Below are 18791 nucleotides of genomic sequence, written 5' to 3' on the forward strand. Positions count from 1 at the left end.
CTACTGCCACCTCAGGTTTTTTTGTTGTTGTTTGTTTTTGTGGAACTGGGGATTGAACCCAGGGACATTCTACCTCCAAGCTACACCCCCCAGCCCTATTATTTATTCTTTATTTTGAAACAGGGCTTTAGTTGCAGAGTGTCTCACTAAGTAGTTAAGGTTGGTCATGAACCTGTGATCCTTTTGTCTCAGCCTCCCAGGTACTGGGATTTCAAGTGTGTGCCATCATGCTTGGCTTGTTCCTTTTCCTTATTAAGTGCTAAGAGCTTTTTATACAAGGGAGCTTTGGTATTCAATATAAAGCAACCATCAATAGCACTTCCTTTCAAAGAAAAGCACTGTTATCTTCTCCAGGTTTGGATATCTAATAGAAAATCAAGAACTCTAAAAAAAGATTGAATTTAACTTTTTTTTTTTTTTTTTTTGCACTACTGGGAAATGAACCCAGGGGTATTCTACCTGAGCTATACCTCCAGCCCTACTTTATTCTTTATTTTGAAACAGGGTCTCACTAAGTTGCGGAGGACCTCACTAAGTAGCTGAGGCAATCCTCCTGTCTCAGCCTACCAAGTACTGGGATTACAAGTTTACACCATCACACCCAGCTAACGACTGAATTTAAAAGATGAGACTAAAACCGGGCGTGGTGGTGCACGCTTGTAATCCCAGCATTCAGGAGGCTGAAACCGGAGAATCGCAGTTCGAGGACAGCCTCAGCTACTTAGTGAGGCCCTCCACAACTTAGTGAGACCCTGTTTCAAAATAAAGAATAAAAAAATAGGGCAGGGGGTGTAGCTCGGAGGTTGAATGCCCCTGGGTTCCATCCCCAGACCCACAAAAAAAAAAAAAAAAAAAAAAAAAGTGATGAGACTATCTACTACTCTAAAAAGCATCAAAGTCCCCTAAAATTTCTAAAAAATTTTAAGATATTTCATTATCTGGTTTAAACAGGGTGACAGTACCTGCTAAATACCAATGAAAATAAATATTTTTTCATTCACAACAAAACAACCTATTGTCACATTTTCTAGAATACAAAGAAGCAGAAAGCCTCACCTCCACATGCCCACTGCTGGCACAGAGAAAGCAAACCACCCTGGGTGTTATAGGAGCAGAGGTCAAGATTCCTAGTCCTCCCATCTCCCACACATTTTCTGTTTCACAATCCTCCTATGAAGAGAGGAGAAAGATCACTTATGAAAGCTTATAGAATAACAAAATAGGAATGAACAGCATCAAATAAAAGTGATAGCAGAATGTCAAGAGCACTGAATTTTAATGACTTCAAACATAACTGCTGCTTTAAAAAATTTTTAGTTCAGACATGGATTATTGAAGGCTCACCTACTGGTTCAATTCTTACCAACTATATTGCAAAGATAGACAGAAACTGAAGTTCCTTATTTTTGCTAATACTTGAATGATCTGCCTCAGGTCCTGCTCCTGATGAGCAGTTGCTCCAAGGGCTGTGTTCTTCCACGACCTGCTGCAATGACAGGTGCTCTGGCACACCTGAGCCCCTCTGCTGATCTGAGTCTTAGCCATTCCTCTAGTTGGTACCAACTCTTCTCTTTCAACTCCTTTAGCAGCACCACTTTCTTTACTTAAAGGCCATGGCATGCAATGAACTGTGTTATCACTAAATACGTTTACCTTAAAGTCCACTCTGATTCTGTGGACTCCATCTGCAGGTATTTTTTGCTTAGAGTTGTTGCCATTGGAGAGAGTGCTGAGGATGTTTAAAGTGCCCGCACTCTCCTGTTTATTTACTGGAGGCAGTTTTTCCTAAGGAAACACAAGATAGACTTAGAACAAAACTTGGCTTCATATTTGCAAAAGATAATAATACAAAGGACAAACCTTATTAACAGATCTGGAACACATGTTTCCAACATAAGTATCCTATGGAAACAAAGAAATAATCTTCAGAAGATTCTTAACTGGGCTGGGGATAGCTAAGTGGTAAGGCACTTGCCTAGCATGCAGGAGGTTCTGGGTTCCATCCCCAGCAAAACACACACTCAAAACAACAACAAAAACTTAAAATTCTCTCTATCTCTTTCCATAATAAAATTATAAACACAGGTAAAGGCAATTTTTTTTCCCACGATACTGGGATGGAACCGAGGGGCTTTCTACCCCTGGGCTACACTCTCAGCACTCCCAGACCTATTTTATATTTTATTTAGAAACAGGGCCTAAGCAGCTGAGGCTGGCTTCAAACCCGTGTGATCCTCCTGTCTCAGCCTCCCAAGCGTGGGGATTACAAGTGTGTGCCACCACGCCGGGCGGTAAAGGCAATTTTTTACAGACAAATATTGCTAAAGTATGCTGAAGGCAAAAATTGGCCTGCAGAATACAATGTGAAGGATTCCAGACAAGGGAAGGGCGACAATGAAAGTGAGAAGAAACATGGGGGCTAAAGCCTATACCTGAAGTCTTGATTTTCAGACCTTCCACAGCCATCTACACAGAAGTCAAAATACAGCTTCACCCCATCACATGAACTCGAAGCATGAGACTCTTCCCAACAGTACAGAACACACTGCTGAGAGAGCAGAAAAACAAAGCTCTCCTCACCTTTTCTTTTGGTTTTTGTTTTACAGGGATGCTTGGGCGGGGAGCCACTTTTTTCTGCTTGCTTTGCTCTGGACCTAAAGAATTCAAAATAGACTGCAGTCAGATAGTGACATGACTACTTTAGGACTGAATGGCCTGTGAAGAAAGGAACATTAGAAAAAACAAAAACTCTAAAATCTTTTTCTTCCCCTTCTATTTCTTTGTTATTATATACTAGTTAAAAACGTTGCTGTTCTTAAAGGGAGTACTTGAACATCCTCCCAGTTTCTGAGTGCTGCTCGGACCCCAGGGCTTCGTGGCTAGCTGGTGCTTGTGGCTTCCCCCTTGCTTCTTGCCTTCCTCCTCACCTGACTCTGGGGGGGGTGGCTGCTTTTTCTTGGGCTCACTCGGAGTGGTCTTGGGAACTTCCTTTCTTGGTGGTGCTGTGTTGGGTGGTGGAGGAGGGACGACTGGTGCTGCCTGGGCGCCCTGCTTGCTGGACTTCCTGGATGCTGGAGTGGGGGCCTGCTTGGGCTCGGGCCCAGGGGCAGAGACGCTCCCCTCTTCGCTCTTCTCCTCCACGGGCTTTCGGGGCGGAGGCTCACTGTTGCTCTTTTTCAGGGCAGGATCCTCCCGTGCTGATGGGGTAGGCTTCTGACCAGCATCGGCCACGTTTTTCACAACACTGGTCTCTTTGCTCTCTTTCTTTTCACTGGTCTTAGACTTTTTCTCTTTCTTTTTCACAGCTAGGAAAACAGTGAGAAAAACTGGAGTTAAAATAGAAGAGAACATAATCCTGTTCTCAGTTTCCTACAGCTAAAATTGGCACTAAAAGGTTTGTGTAAATTAGTGCCAAATTGATCTAGTAAAGTAGGTATACTATTATAAAGCCAGGAAGAACTATAATTTTTATATGAAGTGTGTGTGTGTGTGTGTGTGTGTGTGTGTGTGTGTTGCTGGGAATTGAAATTGAACCCAGTGGCATTCTACCTCTGAGCTATACCTTCAGCCCTGTTTTATTTTTGAAACAGGGTCTCACTAAATTGCTGAGGCTGGCCGTGAACTTGAGATCTTCCTGTCTCAGTCTCTTGAGTACTGGGTTTCCAGGCTTGTGCCACTGGGCCCAGCTTATGGAAATTATTAAACACATTCCAAAATATAGGGAAGAGGCAAATGAACCCCCATGTACTTATCATCCAACTACAACCACCACCACAGAAAAAGTAAAATTATAAAAGAAAAAGCAAACAAAAAACCCCCTACTATTTTCTTTCTACTGAGTATAAATGACTAGATGATGTTATAGCAGGGAGTACTTGGGGAAGACCTTTTCACAACACTACCTTTAGCTTGCTTCTGAAGGTAGGCTTTGGAAGGCATCCACTGTAGATTCTGACATTTTCTCATCCTAGGATAACAATGATAAACCATAAAATAATTGCATTTAAAAGAGAAGCAACTGAAAAAAAATATTCATTTGTCTGAAAAAAAAAATCAGTGAACCTTTATTCAGGTTGATTTTGACAGAGAAATGAGGACTATTCATTACTCAGGTTTAACGAGAGCCTTTAAGATCCTTCAATCAGCAGTCTTACCTACCTTTAGGATCTAAAAGAAGCATGCACAAATTTACTTCTGAAATGGGCCCCAAATTTCTTGTAACTCAATACTGACCAACATTACATACAAGATGATCAGTGACTATTTCTTGCGGTCAAATGAGTACTGCATCCTTTTGAGATTTTATTCACATTCACACAAAATGAACAGAAGTAAAGTTCCGGGTGCCACTACGATGCTATAGTTATATAACTCATGGCCTTCCTATGTATTCCACTCTCAATTTAAATGTAATGAACTCAACTTTTTTTTTCTTTCTTTTAAAAAATCCTCTACTTAGCCGGGCGTGGTGGCGCACGCTTGTAATCCCCGCACTTGGGAGGCGGAGACAGGAGGATCGCACAGGTTCGAAGCCAGCCTTGCTGGCTTAAGAGACCCTGTTTCCAAATAAAAATATTAAAAAAAAGGTGTCTGGTGGTGTAGCCCAGAGGTAGAGTTTCCAGGAACCCCAGTACCACCAAAATAAAAAAAGAAGAAAAAGAAAAAAATCTCTACTTCTTTTATTTATTTTTAAACTTTGGACATATTTTAACTTAAAGAATAGTTACAAGAACAACACAGAATTTTCCTATATGCATGTCTTCTAGGTTCCCCAAATGTTAATTATATTTATAGGTGATGGAAACCCAGGGGCATTCTACCTCCCAGGGACATACCCAGCCCTATATTTTTTAATTCTTTATTTTGAAACAGGGTCTCATTGAGTTGTAAAGGGCCTCACTAAGTATCTGAGGCTGGCTTTGAACCTGTGCAATCCTCCTGTCTCAGCCTCCCAAATGCTGGGATTATAAGCGTGTGCCCGGCTTAGAAAGTCAACTTTAATTGGATCTAAAACTGCATCAAATCCATTTCAACCCCTAACTCCAGTGCAATTATATCTTCCTGTTGTCTACCTTATTGTGATACGTGAATGAACTCACTTCTTACCACTAATGGGCCCGAGATAAAATTCTTACTTAAGGCCAGACCAAACCAAAGCACATAATTACTTCTTGTCTCCTAAAAACTGTCTCCTCTGAAGTAACTAATGCAGAATCTCTCCCAATTATGCTTTCTATTGCTCACTTCCAAGTCATTTGGTCATTCAACAAGTATCTTTACTTGTGCCAAGCACTTTGCAAGATGCTCAATTACCAAAATGTATTAACGTGACTCTCCTGATTCACTTGAGACAAATTATCCCACATGACACAAAGTATACCCGCAAACTGAGTAAAAGGGGAGAAACAGAAGAGTATTAAAAAATTCTACATAAAAAATGCACGACAAGATTCTAATAGATCCAGAGAGCAGAGAGAGTCAGGCAAAATGCCTCCAAAGTTTCCTGCAGGCCATAAAGAGAAGAATGATTTTGGCTGACCCAATAAATACTATGCCTCAAATTTTCAAGTTTTAAGTAGAAAACCTCCAGAGCTGCTCAGACTAATACAGTAGTTACTACTCACATGTGGCTATTTAAATTTAAGTTAATTTAGATAAAATTAAGCAAAAGATGTAGGTCTTCAGTCATACTAAGCACATGCAAAGCACTCAATGGCCACATGTGGATAATGACTATGATACTGACCTGAGTGGCAGAGCCCATTCCTATTACTGTTGAATGTTCCAAAAGATAGTACTGCCCCAGAGTATTTCTTACACAGCCCAACCTAACCATGTCACAAAATCAAACCCTGCAACTAATCTTTTCGTGTGTAGTGGTGCTAGGGATTGAGCCAAGAGGCATTCTACCTCTGAGCTACATCCCAGCCCTATTTTTTTTCCCCTGGGGTTCCTGGAAGCCCTTCTACCTCCAGACTACACTCCCAGACCTATTTTTATATTTTTTATTTGGAAACAGGGTCTCTTAAGACAGTGCAGCTGGCTTCGAACCTGCGCGATCCTTCTGTCTCCACCTCCCAAGCGCAGGGATTACAAGCATGCGCCACCGTGCCCAGCGCCCAGCCCTATTTTATTTTTTATTTTTTGTGGTACTGAGAATGGAACTCAGGGGCATTCTACCTCCGAACTACACCCTAGCCCCATTTTTTATTGGTGTGTGTGTGTGTGTGTGTGTTTGTTACTGGGAATGGAACCCAGAGGCTTTCTACCACCAGGCTACACTCCCAGACCTATTTTATACTTTATTTGGAAACAGGGTCTCACTAAGGTGTGTAGCTGAGGCTGGCTTCAAACTTGTGCGATCCTCCTGTCTCAGCTTCCCAAGTGCTAGGATTATAAGCGTGTGTCACCATGCCGGACTCTATTCTTTATTTTGAAACAGGGTCTCACTGAGTTGCGAAGGATGTAAGTAACTGAAGCTGGCCACGAACCCGGATCTTCCTGTGTCAGCCTCCCAAATGCTGGGATTACAAGCATGTACCACCATGCCCGACTTCCCAGCCCTATTTTATTTTTTATTTGAAAACAGGGTCTCTATAAGTTGATGTGAACCTCACTGAGTTGCTTAGGCTGTCCTCAAATCTGCAATCCTCCTGTCTTAGCCTCCCAAGTGCTAGGATTACAGCCATGTACCACCGTGCCCAGCTACAACCACTCTTGCAACTTGAGCAGATTGGACTCTTCCGGTTTACTGAAGCACACCTGCACCAACCAGGGACAATATATAAGCAGCCTCCACAACTAAGGTGAGCACCACGAATAAGACCACTCACTTGCAGCACTGCTTCTTTATGTTGCGGCCACCAAACTTGGGCTTGTCTAGGCAATTAGTGCAAACGCCACAGTCCTCAGGCACCTGGCAGCCGGGACACTGCCCACACCGCCGTGATCGCCGTCCTTTCTTTACTGGAGGCTCCTGCGGTGCCTTGTTTCTGGTAACAGGCTTAATTGGTTTGATGGGTGGAGCAAGAGGTTCAGCATCTTCTGAGCCAGCAATTGATGACTTGTCTGTTAAAAAAATGTGTCATAAATTCCAAGAGACTACCTAATCCCTTCTTAGGAACAGAGGAGGAGATTCTCAAGACTCCTTTGAATCATTAGATACATTCAAATTTCATTTTAATTGCTTGATAAAAGCAACAATCCAAATACCGAGAACAAAACCGTCTAAACAAAAATCAAGAACATGAACTGAATGCTCTTAAGGATTCGCTCATCATCTGAATTTGTCTACAGCAGCAACACATCATTTTAGAATTATATGGCAGTCATGAGAATGTTCCTCACAGGATTTCAACTCCAGGGAACATAAGTGACCACAGGCCCCCACTGCTACGCTCTGTAATCCAGTGGTGTTGAGAGGTGCCACACTGTGCTCCCAGGCAGCGACTTGGGCAGGTATTAAGGCAGGCTTGCTCCTGGGAGACCCAAGACTCTCCTCTGAGCGTCAACTTTTGTTTAAGGACTTCCTGCCAGCTTTCCCAGGCCTTTATTATACGGTTCGGCAGCCTAGAATGGTTCTACCCAACCTTCCTTCCCGCTCCCCTGCATGGGGGTCAGACTCACATCATGGTCTAACAGCTCTCCCAGTCTTCCCTGGCTACCTCTCCCTTTTCTTTCTCAGGCATTTCCCTGAAATAATCTGCATGTTTCATCCCCTTTAGCTACCTGATTTTCCAAAGATCTAGACTAGGTATAAGAGGCCTACTGGCATCCCCAGAATGAGTAGAGAACAAATAAAAAATCTGCTCGCACTGCGACGTTGACTTGATCTCCCTGACCTACCATCATTCCCCATGGAAGACAAAATCTTTTCTCGCTCTTCCCATGGTAAGGCACTCAGGGTGGGCATATCATCAGGAAACACAGCTCGCTTTCGGCCAAGGGCAACGGCAGCTCTTCTGCAGACGTGTTTAATCCGGGGTCCTCGCACAGAGGTCTCTGATGAATCGCTTTCTTGACCCTGAATATGAGGCAGGTCAAAAACAACCATATGTGTCTCAGGTGCAATTAAATAAAGCCAAGGAATGCTTGATCAATCTACTATGATCTAATAACAAAACATGCAACTCGAGTTACTCCCAGCAGATAGGTCCATCAATGTGTACAGAAGTCAACTGCTTCTGCTTCCTAAAGCCAGCAACAGAAAGGCTCCTCCTCCAAAACCAGAAATCAACTCAGCTTTCATTCTCATTACACTGCTTCTTTACAATTCCCTCAAAATTCCAGGCTAAAATGTGAAAAAGTTTAGTTTTATGTAAATAAGACTACTCTAACCACAGACTGTTTCTTCTATTTTTCTTATCAAGAGAAATGGGGGGAAATAACCTGTGAAGAGAAGTATAAAAGGCCATGGCTCCAAACATTAGTATTGCACATTTTAAGGGCCACTAGTCCTACCACTAGGGTGAAAACTCAAAATACCTCACATGGTTTCAGAAGAAAGCCTCCTCTCATTGTTGTGAGAACTTTCAACTGGCCAAATTGTTATAGGTAAATATGGCCCCTAGCATATGAGTAACAAAAAAATAATAATAAAAACTAAGTTTATGGTCACCTAACTTAATTTGAAATATAAGTATAAATACACAGCTATTACATGACAATTTTCTTAAAAAAATAAAAAGATCAGCCGGGCATGGTGGCAAATGCTTGTAATCCCAGTACTTGGGAGGCTGAGACAGGAGGATACCAGGTTTGCCGCCAGCCTCAGCTACTTAGCAAGGCCCTCCACAACTTAAGTGAGACCCTGTTTCAAAAAATAAAGAATAAAAAAATAGGGCGGAGGGTGTAGCTCGGACGTAAAATGCCTCTGGATTCAATCCCCAGTACTACAAAATAAATAAATAAATGAATGATCAACGAGTTTTCTCAGGAAAAGCCAATGTTGTTCTTGGTAAAACTTTATTCAGCATCATTTTTTTTTTTTTTTTTTTTTTTGCGGGTCTTGGGGTGGAACCCAGGGCCATTCGACCTCCGAGCTACACCTCCTGCCCTATTTTTATTATTTTGAAACCGGGTCTCACTGAGTTGCAGAGGGCCTCACTAAGTAGCTGAGGCTGTCCGCGAACTGCGATCCTCCAGGTCTCAGCCTCCCGAATGCTGGGATTACAAGTGTGTGCCACCACGCCCAGCAGCATCATCTTAACTAAGTGAATTCTATGGCTTTTCTGTCCCAAAGTGAACATTTATTATCTACTGCTGTAATCACTTTCAGAGGAGGAGAATGTTTCACTCATTTTTTTAAGCCATTTTTCTTTTTGTGTGTGTGTGTTTGTGTGGTACTGGAGATGGAACCCAGGGGCGCTCTACCTCCAAGCTATACCCCGAGCCCTATATTTTAGTCTTTTTAAAATTTTTGAAACAGGGTATCAGTGAGTTGCAAAGGGCCTCACTAAGTAGCTGAGGCTGTCTGTGAACCACGATCCTCCTGTCTCAGCCTTCCGAATGACTCATTTTCTATACTATTGGGGATAGTAAAACAATTTGACTGTAGAAATGTACCTTCAAAATTAAGCCACAGACTGCACCCCAACAACTTGGCTTATTTGTAACATGGTTGCCACCTACGGTTCAGCTCTCTGATGTGTACTAACCCAGCTACCCACCATCCCTCAAGTGACCCAGGCTTTTGCATTTCTACTCATACTGTTCCCTGCGTTTATAATGTTAAACCTCCCATTTTCCACTCAGCAAAATCCTAATGGTCCTTGAAGAACCACTGCAAACACCACCACTTCCACCATTCTTTTCCTAATTCCCAGAACCAGATATAACTGAAACCTTCAGCTACAATGGTGCTTGACCACAGGAGGGGCCCAACATAATGCTGGTGTTAACAAGGTGGAAAGGAGTACCTGTGCTTTGGGCTGGTCTGTTTGCTTGAGGCTCTTACTCTTCTCAATCTTGCAGAGCTGGGCCTTGGCCTTTTTTAGGAGGCTGGCAACCCTCTTGTCAGTCATTGGAAGCTTGTCTGCCTGAGCCAGCATGGAGCCTATGGAGGAAGTGGAATGTTTAACAGTGCTAGATGAAGGAGTGGGAAGGCAGAGGGTTTTCTCCTTCTCCAGGGATGGGGCAGTTGGGCCGAGGTCCAAGGTAGTTCTTTCCAGATTTCCTCTCCCTTTCTTTATAAGTATTTTGGTTTTGACAGCTGCTGTATCCCCAAGAGTCACAGAAGCAGTATCCGTCCCAGAATCAAGGGATGAAGACTTCTTCCGCCCTGTTGCTTTTTTGGCAGATGATGAAGTGGCAACATCTTCACCCACGACCTTCTCTTTGGAAGCCCTACCCACAGGATACAAAACAGAACTACTCTGGTTTTCGGATCCCTTCTTCCTCTTCTCTTTCCTCGACTCCCGCTTGTTCTCCTTCTCCCTCTCCCGGTCTCGCTCTCTGCTCTTGTCCCTCTCCACACTCTTCTCGGCATCGCGATCTTTGGGCAGCTCCTCAGGGACCTTGTCTTTATTTCTTGCCCGCTCAGTCTGAGAGCCTGGGGTGAACCAGGGGAAGAGTGGCGTGGGGCTGCTGGAAGAGAACGGCTCTGCTGGTGCGCTGGTCTGCTTCCTTGGTCTCTGGACTTTCTCTGTAGATTCCCCAGATTGAGTCAGGGAATGAGAAGGGAAAGTAAAAGTTGGGTTTAAGGCACTAGTGGCAAGAGGACTAACAGAAATACTTAGTGAGGAAGAGACAGAAGACGGGGGGGTGAGAGGTGACAGCTCAGAAGTGCTGAGCCTTCCGCTTCTCGTCCTCATAGAGTGGGAAGGAGACCTTGGCTCAGAGCGAATGGGACTGAACACTTTTCTCTTCCTTTTTCTATTAGATATTCCGGAAGAGGATGTTCCAGCAGAAGTTCGATTACTAGGCAAGGTTACAGACTCAAATATTCTAGAGTGTGCCTCGCTTGGAGTAAATCTCGGAGCTCTCAGAAGAGGGCTCCTTTTGTGCGTATCAAACCTTGTTCCAGAATGAAGTGGTGAAAACAATCGGGTTGAAGCAGTGGTGCCAGACGTGGAAAAACCAGACGCAAAGCCAACATCCTCAGGAGTTAGTGGAGGGGGTCGGAAATTATCAAATATTGGTTTGCGAATCAGACCTTCTTTGGCATACTTTGCTGAGGAAAAGTATTGTGGCTCTGACCTCGAATGCTTTAAAGAAGTCCACCTGAACGTTGGCTCTCGCAAAATAGATTTTCGCTTCCCTTGCATGGGAGCGGCAGAAGCAGGCAAAAACGGTGAGGCTAAGGGAATGGTGGGTGGCATTAGCCAGGGCGTGTGGTCGGAAATGCCAGAGGCCGGCTGCAGAGGTGGTGGGGGGCTGAGCAGTGGCGGAGGGGGCGAGGGGGAGGGCTGCTGCTGGGGGCCGCTCTGCAGAGACGACAGCTTCTTGGTTGTTCGTGCTCCAAAGCTCCTCTCTGACACCGAGTACCTTCTGCTTCTCCTGTCATTCCCCTCATCATCTGGGGACTGGGAAATGGGTAGTGGGGTGTGGGCCTCCGGGGTGTCGCTGCGCTCTTCAGGAAGTACTTGGATCTCCTCGGAGGCCTGAGAGTCCGTGGAAGTGTCCACGCTGGGACTGCTGGAGCGCGAGGAATCTGAGGACATCTGGGAGGAGTGCTGAGAAGCCGCGCTGGACTTCTCGGAAGAGCCACAGGACGTGGCACTGAACCTGCTGTTGGGTGTCGACTCCAGCCTGGCGATTTTAATGGGCGGGTCGTAGTCCTCGTCCTCGATGAACCTCCGTGGAGTCTTGATGATTCGGGAGGAGATGGCGCTGACAACAGGCATGATGAACTGGCGGATGTTCTTGACCTGTGTCTTCACCTTTCTTCCCTGCAGCTGGGCTGCTTCCTTCTCAATTTTCTTCTGTGCCCCCTTTTTTGCCCTCTGCAAGAGTTGCTTGGCAATCGTTGCATCTGTCCTTTTGGAAGAAGGAATGATCCTGACCGGTTTAATCCTCCGTGGGCTCTGTCTGACAACTGTCTTGTCTTCTTTTGTGAGTGGTGGTGTTCCTTCCTTGTCTTTCCGGACCTTCTGGGGCTTCTCCAGTTCAGAATTAATGAGGAGACCCGAGGGGGTCTTGATCCGTTCTGCCGATGGGGGCCTTCCTCGCCGCCGTACAATCTGCACCCCTTTCCTTCCTAGCTGAAGCTTCCCTGTCTTAAACTTAGACTTGAGAGGAGAGAGTTTACCTGCTCTTAGCTTTTTAATCTTTGTGGCTTGCTGAAACGTGGCAGAAGGCGTCCGTTTAATTTTTTTCAGGCTCTCTTCTTTGTTTCCCTTTGGCAGCTCTGAAATGTCCTTTCCGTGTGTTATTTTGATTTTTACTCCAGGGAATGTGGGAGGTCTCCCCCTCTTTTTTTCTATACTTTTAGAATCCTTCTTCTTGATCTTCTCTCCAGATTTGGTCTCTGATTTATTTAAAGGGGAGAACACAGATGGGTCTGAGAGGATGGCTGGATTTCGGTCAGAGCCACTTCTAGGTCTCCCACGAGGTTTCCGAGGACTAGTTTTAACTGTGTATAGAGATTAAACAATGAAGAGTATATATTTAGCTGTGTTGTTCAGGTCTTAACTACAATGAATATACACAGGCCATTTTGTAATAATTGGGTCTATTGAATTAGTAAAACATTTTAATTGTGCTTAGCTCCTTTTCACCAAAAATTTTCCTCAAAGATATCAATAATACTGTACCTGGAAAAACATTCAATTGCCTTCTTGACACAGAATCAAGATAATAATAAGAGGTTTTCAACAACTAATCTAGAAAACAAATTTCCTTTAATTTTGGTGAGCAAGAATGTTTTTTTCTGAATTAAAAAAAAATTTTTTTTAGAGGTAGGCATGGTGGCACACCACCACTGTAATCCCAGCACTTAGGAGGATAAAAGAGAAGGATTATAGGCTCAAGGACAACTTAGACCCTGTGTTTTCAGATAAAAAATAGAATAGGCTTGGGAGATTGAATGTCTCCAGGTTCAACCACTACAACCATAAAAAAAAAGCCAAAGTTTTTTTTTTTTTTTTTTTTAAACTATACTACTTTATCCTAGCCAGCAAGAATAACATTTAAGAAGATGCTGCTGTTTGTGGTGGCTGAGACAGAAGGATCACAAGTTAGAGGACGGTCTCAGCATGCAGCTAGATTCTCAATAGCCTTGTAAGATCCTGCTTCAAAACAAAAAAAGGTCTGGGAGTAAAGCTTAGAGGTAGAACTAGTACGTCATCCCAATTTTTCAGTTTTGTTTTTTTCTTGGTACTGGAGATTGAACCCTGGGGCATTTACCTCTGAGCCCCTGGGTTCAATCTCCAGTATAGCAAAAAAAAAAAAAAAAAAAAAAAAAAAAAAAAAGGGCTGTGAACAAATCTGCTCCCTTCCTCAATCAGCAACATAAAGGGAAAGCCTCCTGAGCAGCTCCAGCACCCTATCTTTTCAATCTGTTTTGCCAAAATAAACTAAGAAAGTTTTATTGAATAGAAAAATATTCATTCATGAGATTTCAGTATAAGGCAGTGGAACTCAGTGGCATGGGACCTAACCAGTGAAATGACATAATGATGTGCCCACTAATCTACTCTCCTTTCTAAGGGTATTTGAACTAGTTCCAAGTTATAAAATAAAATAAAAAAAAAAACTTGAACAGTGAAACAACAATTTATCAAATCAGATTTCTTCTTTTTTTGTGTGTGTGGTACTGGGGTTCCTGGAAACCCATCTACTCCCAGGCTACACTCCCAGACACCTATTATTTTTTTATATTTTTATTTAAAAACAGGGTCTCTTAAGCCAGCAAGACTGGCTTCGAACCTGCGTGACCCTCCTCCTTTCTCTGCCTCCCAAGCGTGGGGATTACAAGCGTGCACCACCACGTCCAGCTCTTCTGTTCTAAATAAAAGAAATTTTCCAATTTATAAGTTAGCTCAACTTGCTATATATCAACAGACTTTTTTTTTTTTTTGCGGTACTGGGGATGGAACCCAGAGGCATTCTACCTCTGAGCTACATCCCCAGCCCTACGTTTTATTCTTTATTTTGATATGGGATCTCACTGAGTTACAAATGGCCTCACTGAGTAGCTGAGGCTTTCTGCGAACCTCGATCCTCCTGTCTCAGCCTCCCAAAGGCTGGGATTACAAGTGTGTTCAGCCACGCCTGCCTTCAAAACAAGACTATCTTTTGTGTGTGTGTGTGTGTGATACTGGGGGTGGAACCCAGGGGCTTTTCTACCTTCGGGCTATACTCCCAGACCTACTTTATACTTTATTTGGAAACAGGGTCTCACTAAGTTGCTGAGAGCCTCACTCAGTAGTTGAGAACCCCTCTCAGCCTCCCAAGCGCTGGGATTACAAGTGTGTGCCACCACTCCCAGCAAGAAACAAGATACCTTAAATCCTATATAAACTTGTATTTTAAAATGTACTAAAGCCAGGCATGGTGGTGCACACTTGTAATCCCAGTACTTAGGAGTTTGAAACAGGAGGATCGCAGGTTCACAGCCAGCCTCAGCAATGTATAGAGACTGTTTCAAAATAAAAAATAAGATAGGGCTTCAGAGGTCAAATCTCTGGGTTCAATCCTCAGTGCCACAAAAAAAATTTTTTTTAATGTATGAAAAGCTGCCTATCCTAACATCTCTCCTCTCTTGACTTTTCAGTGTTTAACAGGCTATTTTTTTTTTTTTTTTTTGGGCAACTAAAACATCCCTGTAGAGACACCAAAAGTAACTGAGGACATGATGAACATTTTCTGCTCTGGAGTCACTTTCTAGCAGAAATCAACCATGGTCTTAGCTTTCTGAATATAAATGTGTTCCTTACCAATTAATTATGAGATTTTTTTTAATAGATTAAGGCTTTACAAATCCATTCTCAATATATACTAATTACAACAGTAATAGTCTAGGAGACAGCAGAGAAACTACCTTTTGATTTCACAAATAATGAAGGATATCCATTGTTGTTTTTTTTTTTTAAAGACAATATTCAAGGTAAACTGACTGCCATGAAATAAGCTTGAGAGGAAACCATCAGCCGGGCGTGGTGGCGCATAATTGTAATCCCAGCATTCGGGAGGCTGAGACAGCAGGATCACGGTTTGAGGACAGCCTCAGCTACTACTTAAGTTGCCCTTTGCAACTCAGTAAGACCCTGTTTCAAAATAAAGAATAAATAGGGCTGGAGGTGTAGCTTGGAGGTAGAATGCCCCTGGGTTCCATCCCCAGTACTAAAATTAAAAAAAAAAAAAAAAAAAGGAAACTATCATGAAAGAGATGTGAATTTAAAAAAACCCTACCAAGCTGGGAGTGGTGGCGCATGCTTGTAATCCCCACGCTTGGGAGGTGAAGACAGGAGGATGGCCAGCCTCACTGGCTTAAGAGACCCTGTTTCCAAAAAAAAAAAAAAAAAAAAAAGCCCTACCAAGCTGAGTGTGGTGCTGCACACCTGTAATCCCAATACTTAGGAGGCTGAGACAAGAGGATTACAGGTTTGTAGCCAGGCTCATCAATTTAGTAGCATGGAACTCAGCAACTTAGTGAGACCTTGTTTCAAAATAAAAAATTAAAGAACAGGGCTGGGGGTATAGCTCAGAGGTGAATGCTCCAGAGAGGGAAGGGGGGGGGGAGAGAAGAGAGAGAGAGAGAGAGAGAGGGGAGAGAGAGAGAGGAGAGAGGAGAGACACACACACACACACACACACACACACACACACACACACACACACTGCCCAGAAGTATATCATAAGATTCCTCTTGTGGCAGACTTGAACCCAGCCATGCAAAGAGCTTTATCAATTCAGAAAACCTCTTCTATCCTTTTTTTTTTTTTTAAAAAGCCTTTGGTAGACAAGTAGAAAAAAGCAGAACAAGCCAGGCGTGGTGGCGCACGCTCGTAATCCCAGCATTCGGGAGGCTGAGACCGGAGGAGCGCGGTTCGCAGACAGCCTCAGCTACTTAGTGGGGCCCTCTGCAACTCAGGGAGACCCTGTTTCAAAATAAAGAATAAAAATAAATAGGACTGGGGGTAGCTTTGAGGTAGAATGCCCCTGGGTTCCATCCTCAGTACTGAAAAAAGAAGAAAAAAAAAGAAAGAAAAAAAGAAAAAAGCAGAACAGAGAAGAGTCTTAGCCCTGCTGCTGTTACCTTCCTCAAGCCACAGCACACCCAAAGGACCCTCACACTGGTTATAAACTACTACTAATCAGGTATCTTCTTGGCCTCACTTGTCATCTGTAAATGGAGGGTTAAACCATAGCATAGGGTTCCTAACATCCCTTTCCTACACGAAGTTTGGAGATCTCACCACATCTCCTGGGCCCACGGCGAATGATGCTCAGCTACTACAGGTAACTGTTCCCCACTATAACAGCAATACCATCACCATTTGGGAAAATAAAAATTGTCAACTTGGGTATTTGATTTAGATTGCTATATAAATATGATGACTTCTAAGTGAGCCCAGATGCCAGCAAACATTAAAAACTAATTCAGTGTCAAAGAACAAACCAACTGTATTTAAATAGGTTGTCTAGCCACATAAAATCAAAAACCATACCAGAAGTCAGAATGTCAGCAAGAAAGCGAATGTATTTTCCATCCAAGATCTTTCAGTGCTCTTCTATAGAGAACTGAACTATGCAAGCCATTAAATACTATTTCTACTGGTGATCTTCTCTTAGGAAACTGTAAGTCTAGATTGTCAAGATATTCTAGATATTTTTTGTGAACACTGACAAAATATTGTTAATAAGTGGAAATACTCCATATAACTTTAATTTTCTTTATTTTAATTCAGATCTTCAAGAATCAGGTAAAACAGTTTCATAAACACCAATATTTTGCTTTTAGTACTTTAACAATATTGAACCAGACTTCATCTATAAACAGTAATGTTCAAATTAGTCCTAAAATGCATATATACTAGCATATAATATAAAATGTGTAAATCTGAGGAAACTCGTAGGTCATCTTCAAGCCTAGCAGATGTCCCAGTCACCCTGTGGAGAGCTGCTTCCTCTTTCCCAAGTCACTCCCAGAGAGAAGCACATTAAGAACACACCACAAGCGGGGCATGGTAGCACACACTTGTAATCTCAGCATTTGGAAGGCTAAAACAGGAGGATCACGGTTCGCGGACAGCCTCAGCTACTTCGTGAGGCGCTTTGCAACTCAGTGAGACCCTGTTTCAAAATAAAGAATAAAAAATAGGGCTGGGGGTAGAGCTCGGAGGTAGAATGTCCCTGGGTTCCATCCCCAGTACCACACACACACACACAAAAAAAAAAAAACCACACATGGCCTGACAGCACACCCATATACAAGTCTAGCTCAGCAGCCCTGATCCCCAAGACTGCAGATTGCCCTTTACATGCAAAGAAGGCAAAAGGAAACCTCAGTTTCCTAAGGAACCCAGCTTAAAGCAGCAGGAGCTAGACTAGCCATACCTGAAGGCGACCTTGCAGGACTTCGCACTCGAACTTCTTCATCTGAGCCAAAACCTAAAAACTGCTCATCCTACAACAGAGGAAAAGATTTTAAAATCAGAAGCAAAAACATAACTGTGAACATATAAAAAAAAAATGCCCAGAGATACACAAATGAATTTGGAAAATCAGCCTCAACATACTCATCATCATCATCAGAAGCTATAAAATAACACTGAAATACATGGATCCAGCAATACGGCTTTAGTACAGACAACTAGGGGCTCTGTGGTAATTGAACAATGCATTGAAGTTTCAGTTTTGTTGCATGGTATATGGGACAGTCCTGAATTTCAAACTACAGATACAGCCAAAAACAACCAAAGAACAATTTTAATTCAGGTAAGCAAATCAATATAATGGCAGAAATATACAGTCCCCAAAACACACGCTTTTTTTTTTTTTTTTTTTTTTTTTGACACTAGGGATGGAACCCAGGGGCATTCTACCTCCGAGCTACTCCCCCAGCCCTATTTTTTATTCTTTATTTTGAAACAGGGGCTCACTGAGTAGCTGAGACTGGCCACAAACCGTGATCCTCCTGTCTCAGCCTCCCAAATGCTGGGATTACGCGGGTGCGTCACCACGCCTGGCTTAAAACATGCTTTTCAACAAATTATTAAGCCTGCAAACACATAATAAAATCATCTCCTGCCTGCTAAATATTAATAGAGACTAAAAGTGCCATGTTAGATCCTTAACTCAGAAATTGACAATGAGATTTTTGTACATTGAGATCCAGAAATCCTCAATATGCCCCTTTTGGGATCATTGTAAATGCCCTGTGATAAGAGACCTAATGGTGGCAGCAGCACCGGTGAAAGGTCACCCACTGACCACACGGAGGAATCCTGTTACTAATAATATAGGGAAACTCTTGCTTTCAGCTCTATTTGCAAATGACAAAAATGCAAAACTTCTCCTCACCTCTAATCTGTGTGTTGCTGAGGATTGAACCCAGGGACATTCTACCTCTTAGCTACACCTCCAACCTGATTTTATTTTTTATTTTCAAACAAGGTCTCACTAAGTTGCGAAGGGCCTCGCTAAATAACTAAATTTGGCTACAAATCTGCAATCCTACTGTCTTAGCCTCCCAAGTACTGGGATTACAAGTGTGCACCACCACAGTCAGCCTCCTTACCTCTTTTAAGCTGTCCCCCCTTTTTTGCAGTACTGGGGATTGAACCCGGGGCATTCTACCTCCAAGCTACACCCCCAGCCCTTTAAAAACATTCTTTATTTTTATTTTG

The 18791-nt window shown here is 43.0% G+C and overlaps 1 protein-coding gene across 3 annotated transcripts in view; it reads right to left on the reverse strand.

Annotated features, from left to right (window-relative positions):
• Nucleotides 1-18791, reverse strand: part of KMT2A (lysine methyltransferase 2A) — a gene marked incomplete at both ends in the record, with an annotated part of 98642 nt that overhangs the window by 40686 nt on the left and 39165 nt on the right. For all 3 annotated transcript variants that reach the window (XM_080708766.1, XM_080708765.1, XM_080708764.1), the window contains 9 exons: nt 1057-1170; nt 1654-1785; nt 2581-2654; nt 2928-3305; nt 3903-3967; nt 6834-7068; nt 7846-8023; nt 9918-12571; nt 17500-17569. In XM_080708766.1, coding sequence (XP_080564892.1) covers nt 1057-1170; nt 1654-1785; nt 2581-2654; nt 2928-3305; nt 3903-3967; nt 6834-7068; nt 7846-8023; nt 9918-12571; nt 17500-17569 — 3900 coding nt within the window. The remainder of the gene's footprint in view (nt 1-1056; nt 1171-1653; nt 1786-2580; nt 2655-2927; nt 3306-3902; nt 3968-6833; nt 7069-7845; nt 8024-9917; nt 12572-17499; nt 17570-18791) is intronic.

The sequence above is a fragment of the Muscardinus avellanarius genome (assembly GCF_963383645.1).
Source record: "Muscardinus avellanarius genome assembly, chromosome: 1".
Taxonomy (NCBI): domain Eukaryota; kingdom Metazoa; phylum Chordata; class Mammalia; order Rodentia; family Gliridae; genus Muscardinus; species Muscardinus avellanarius.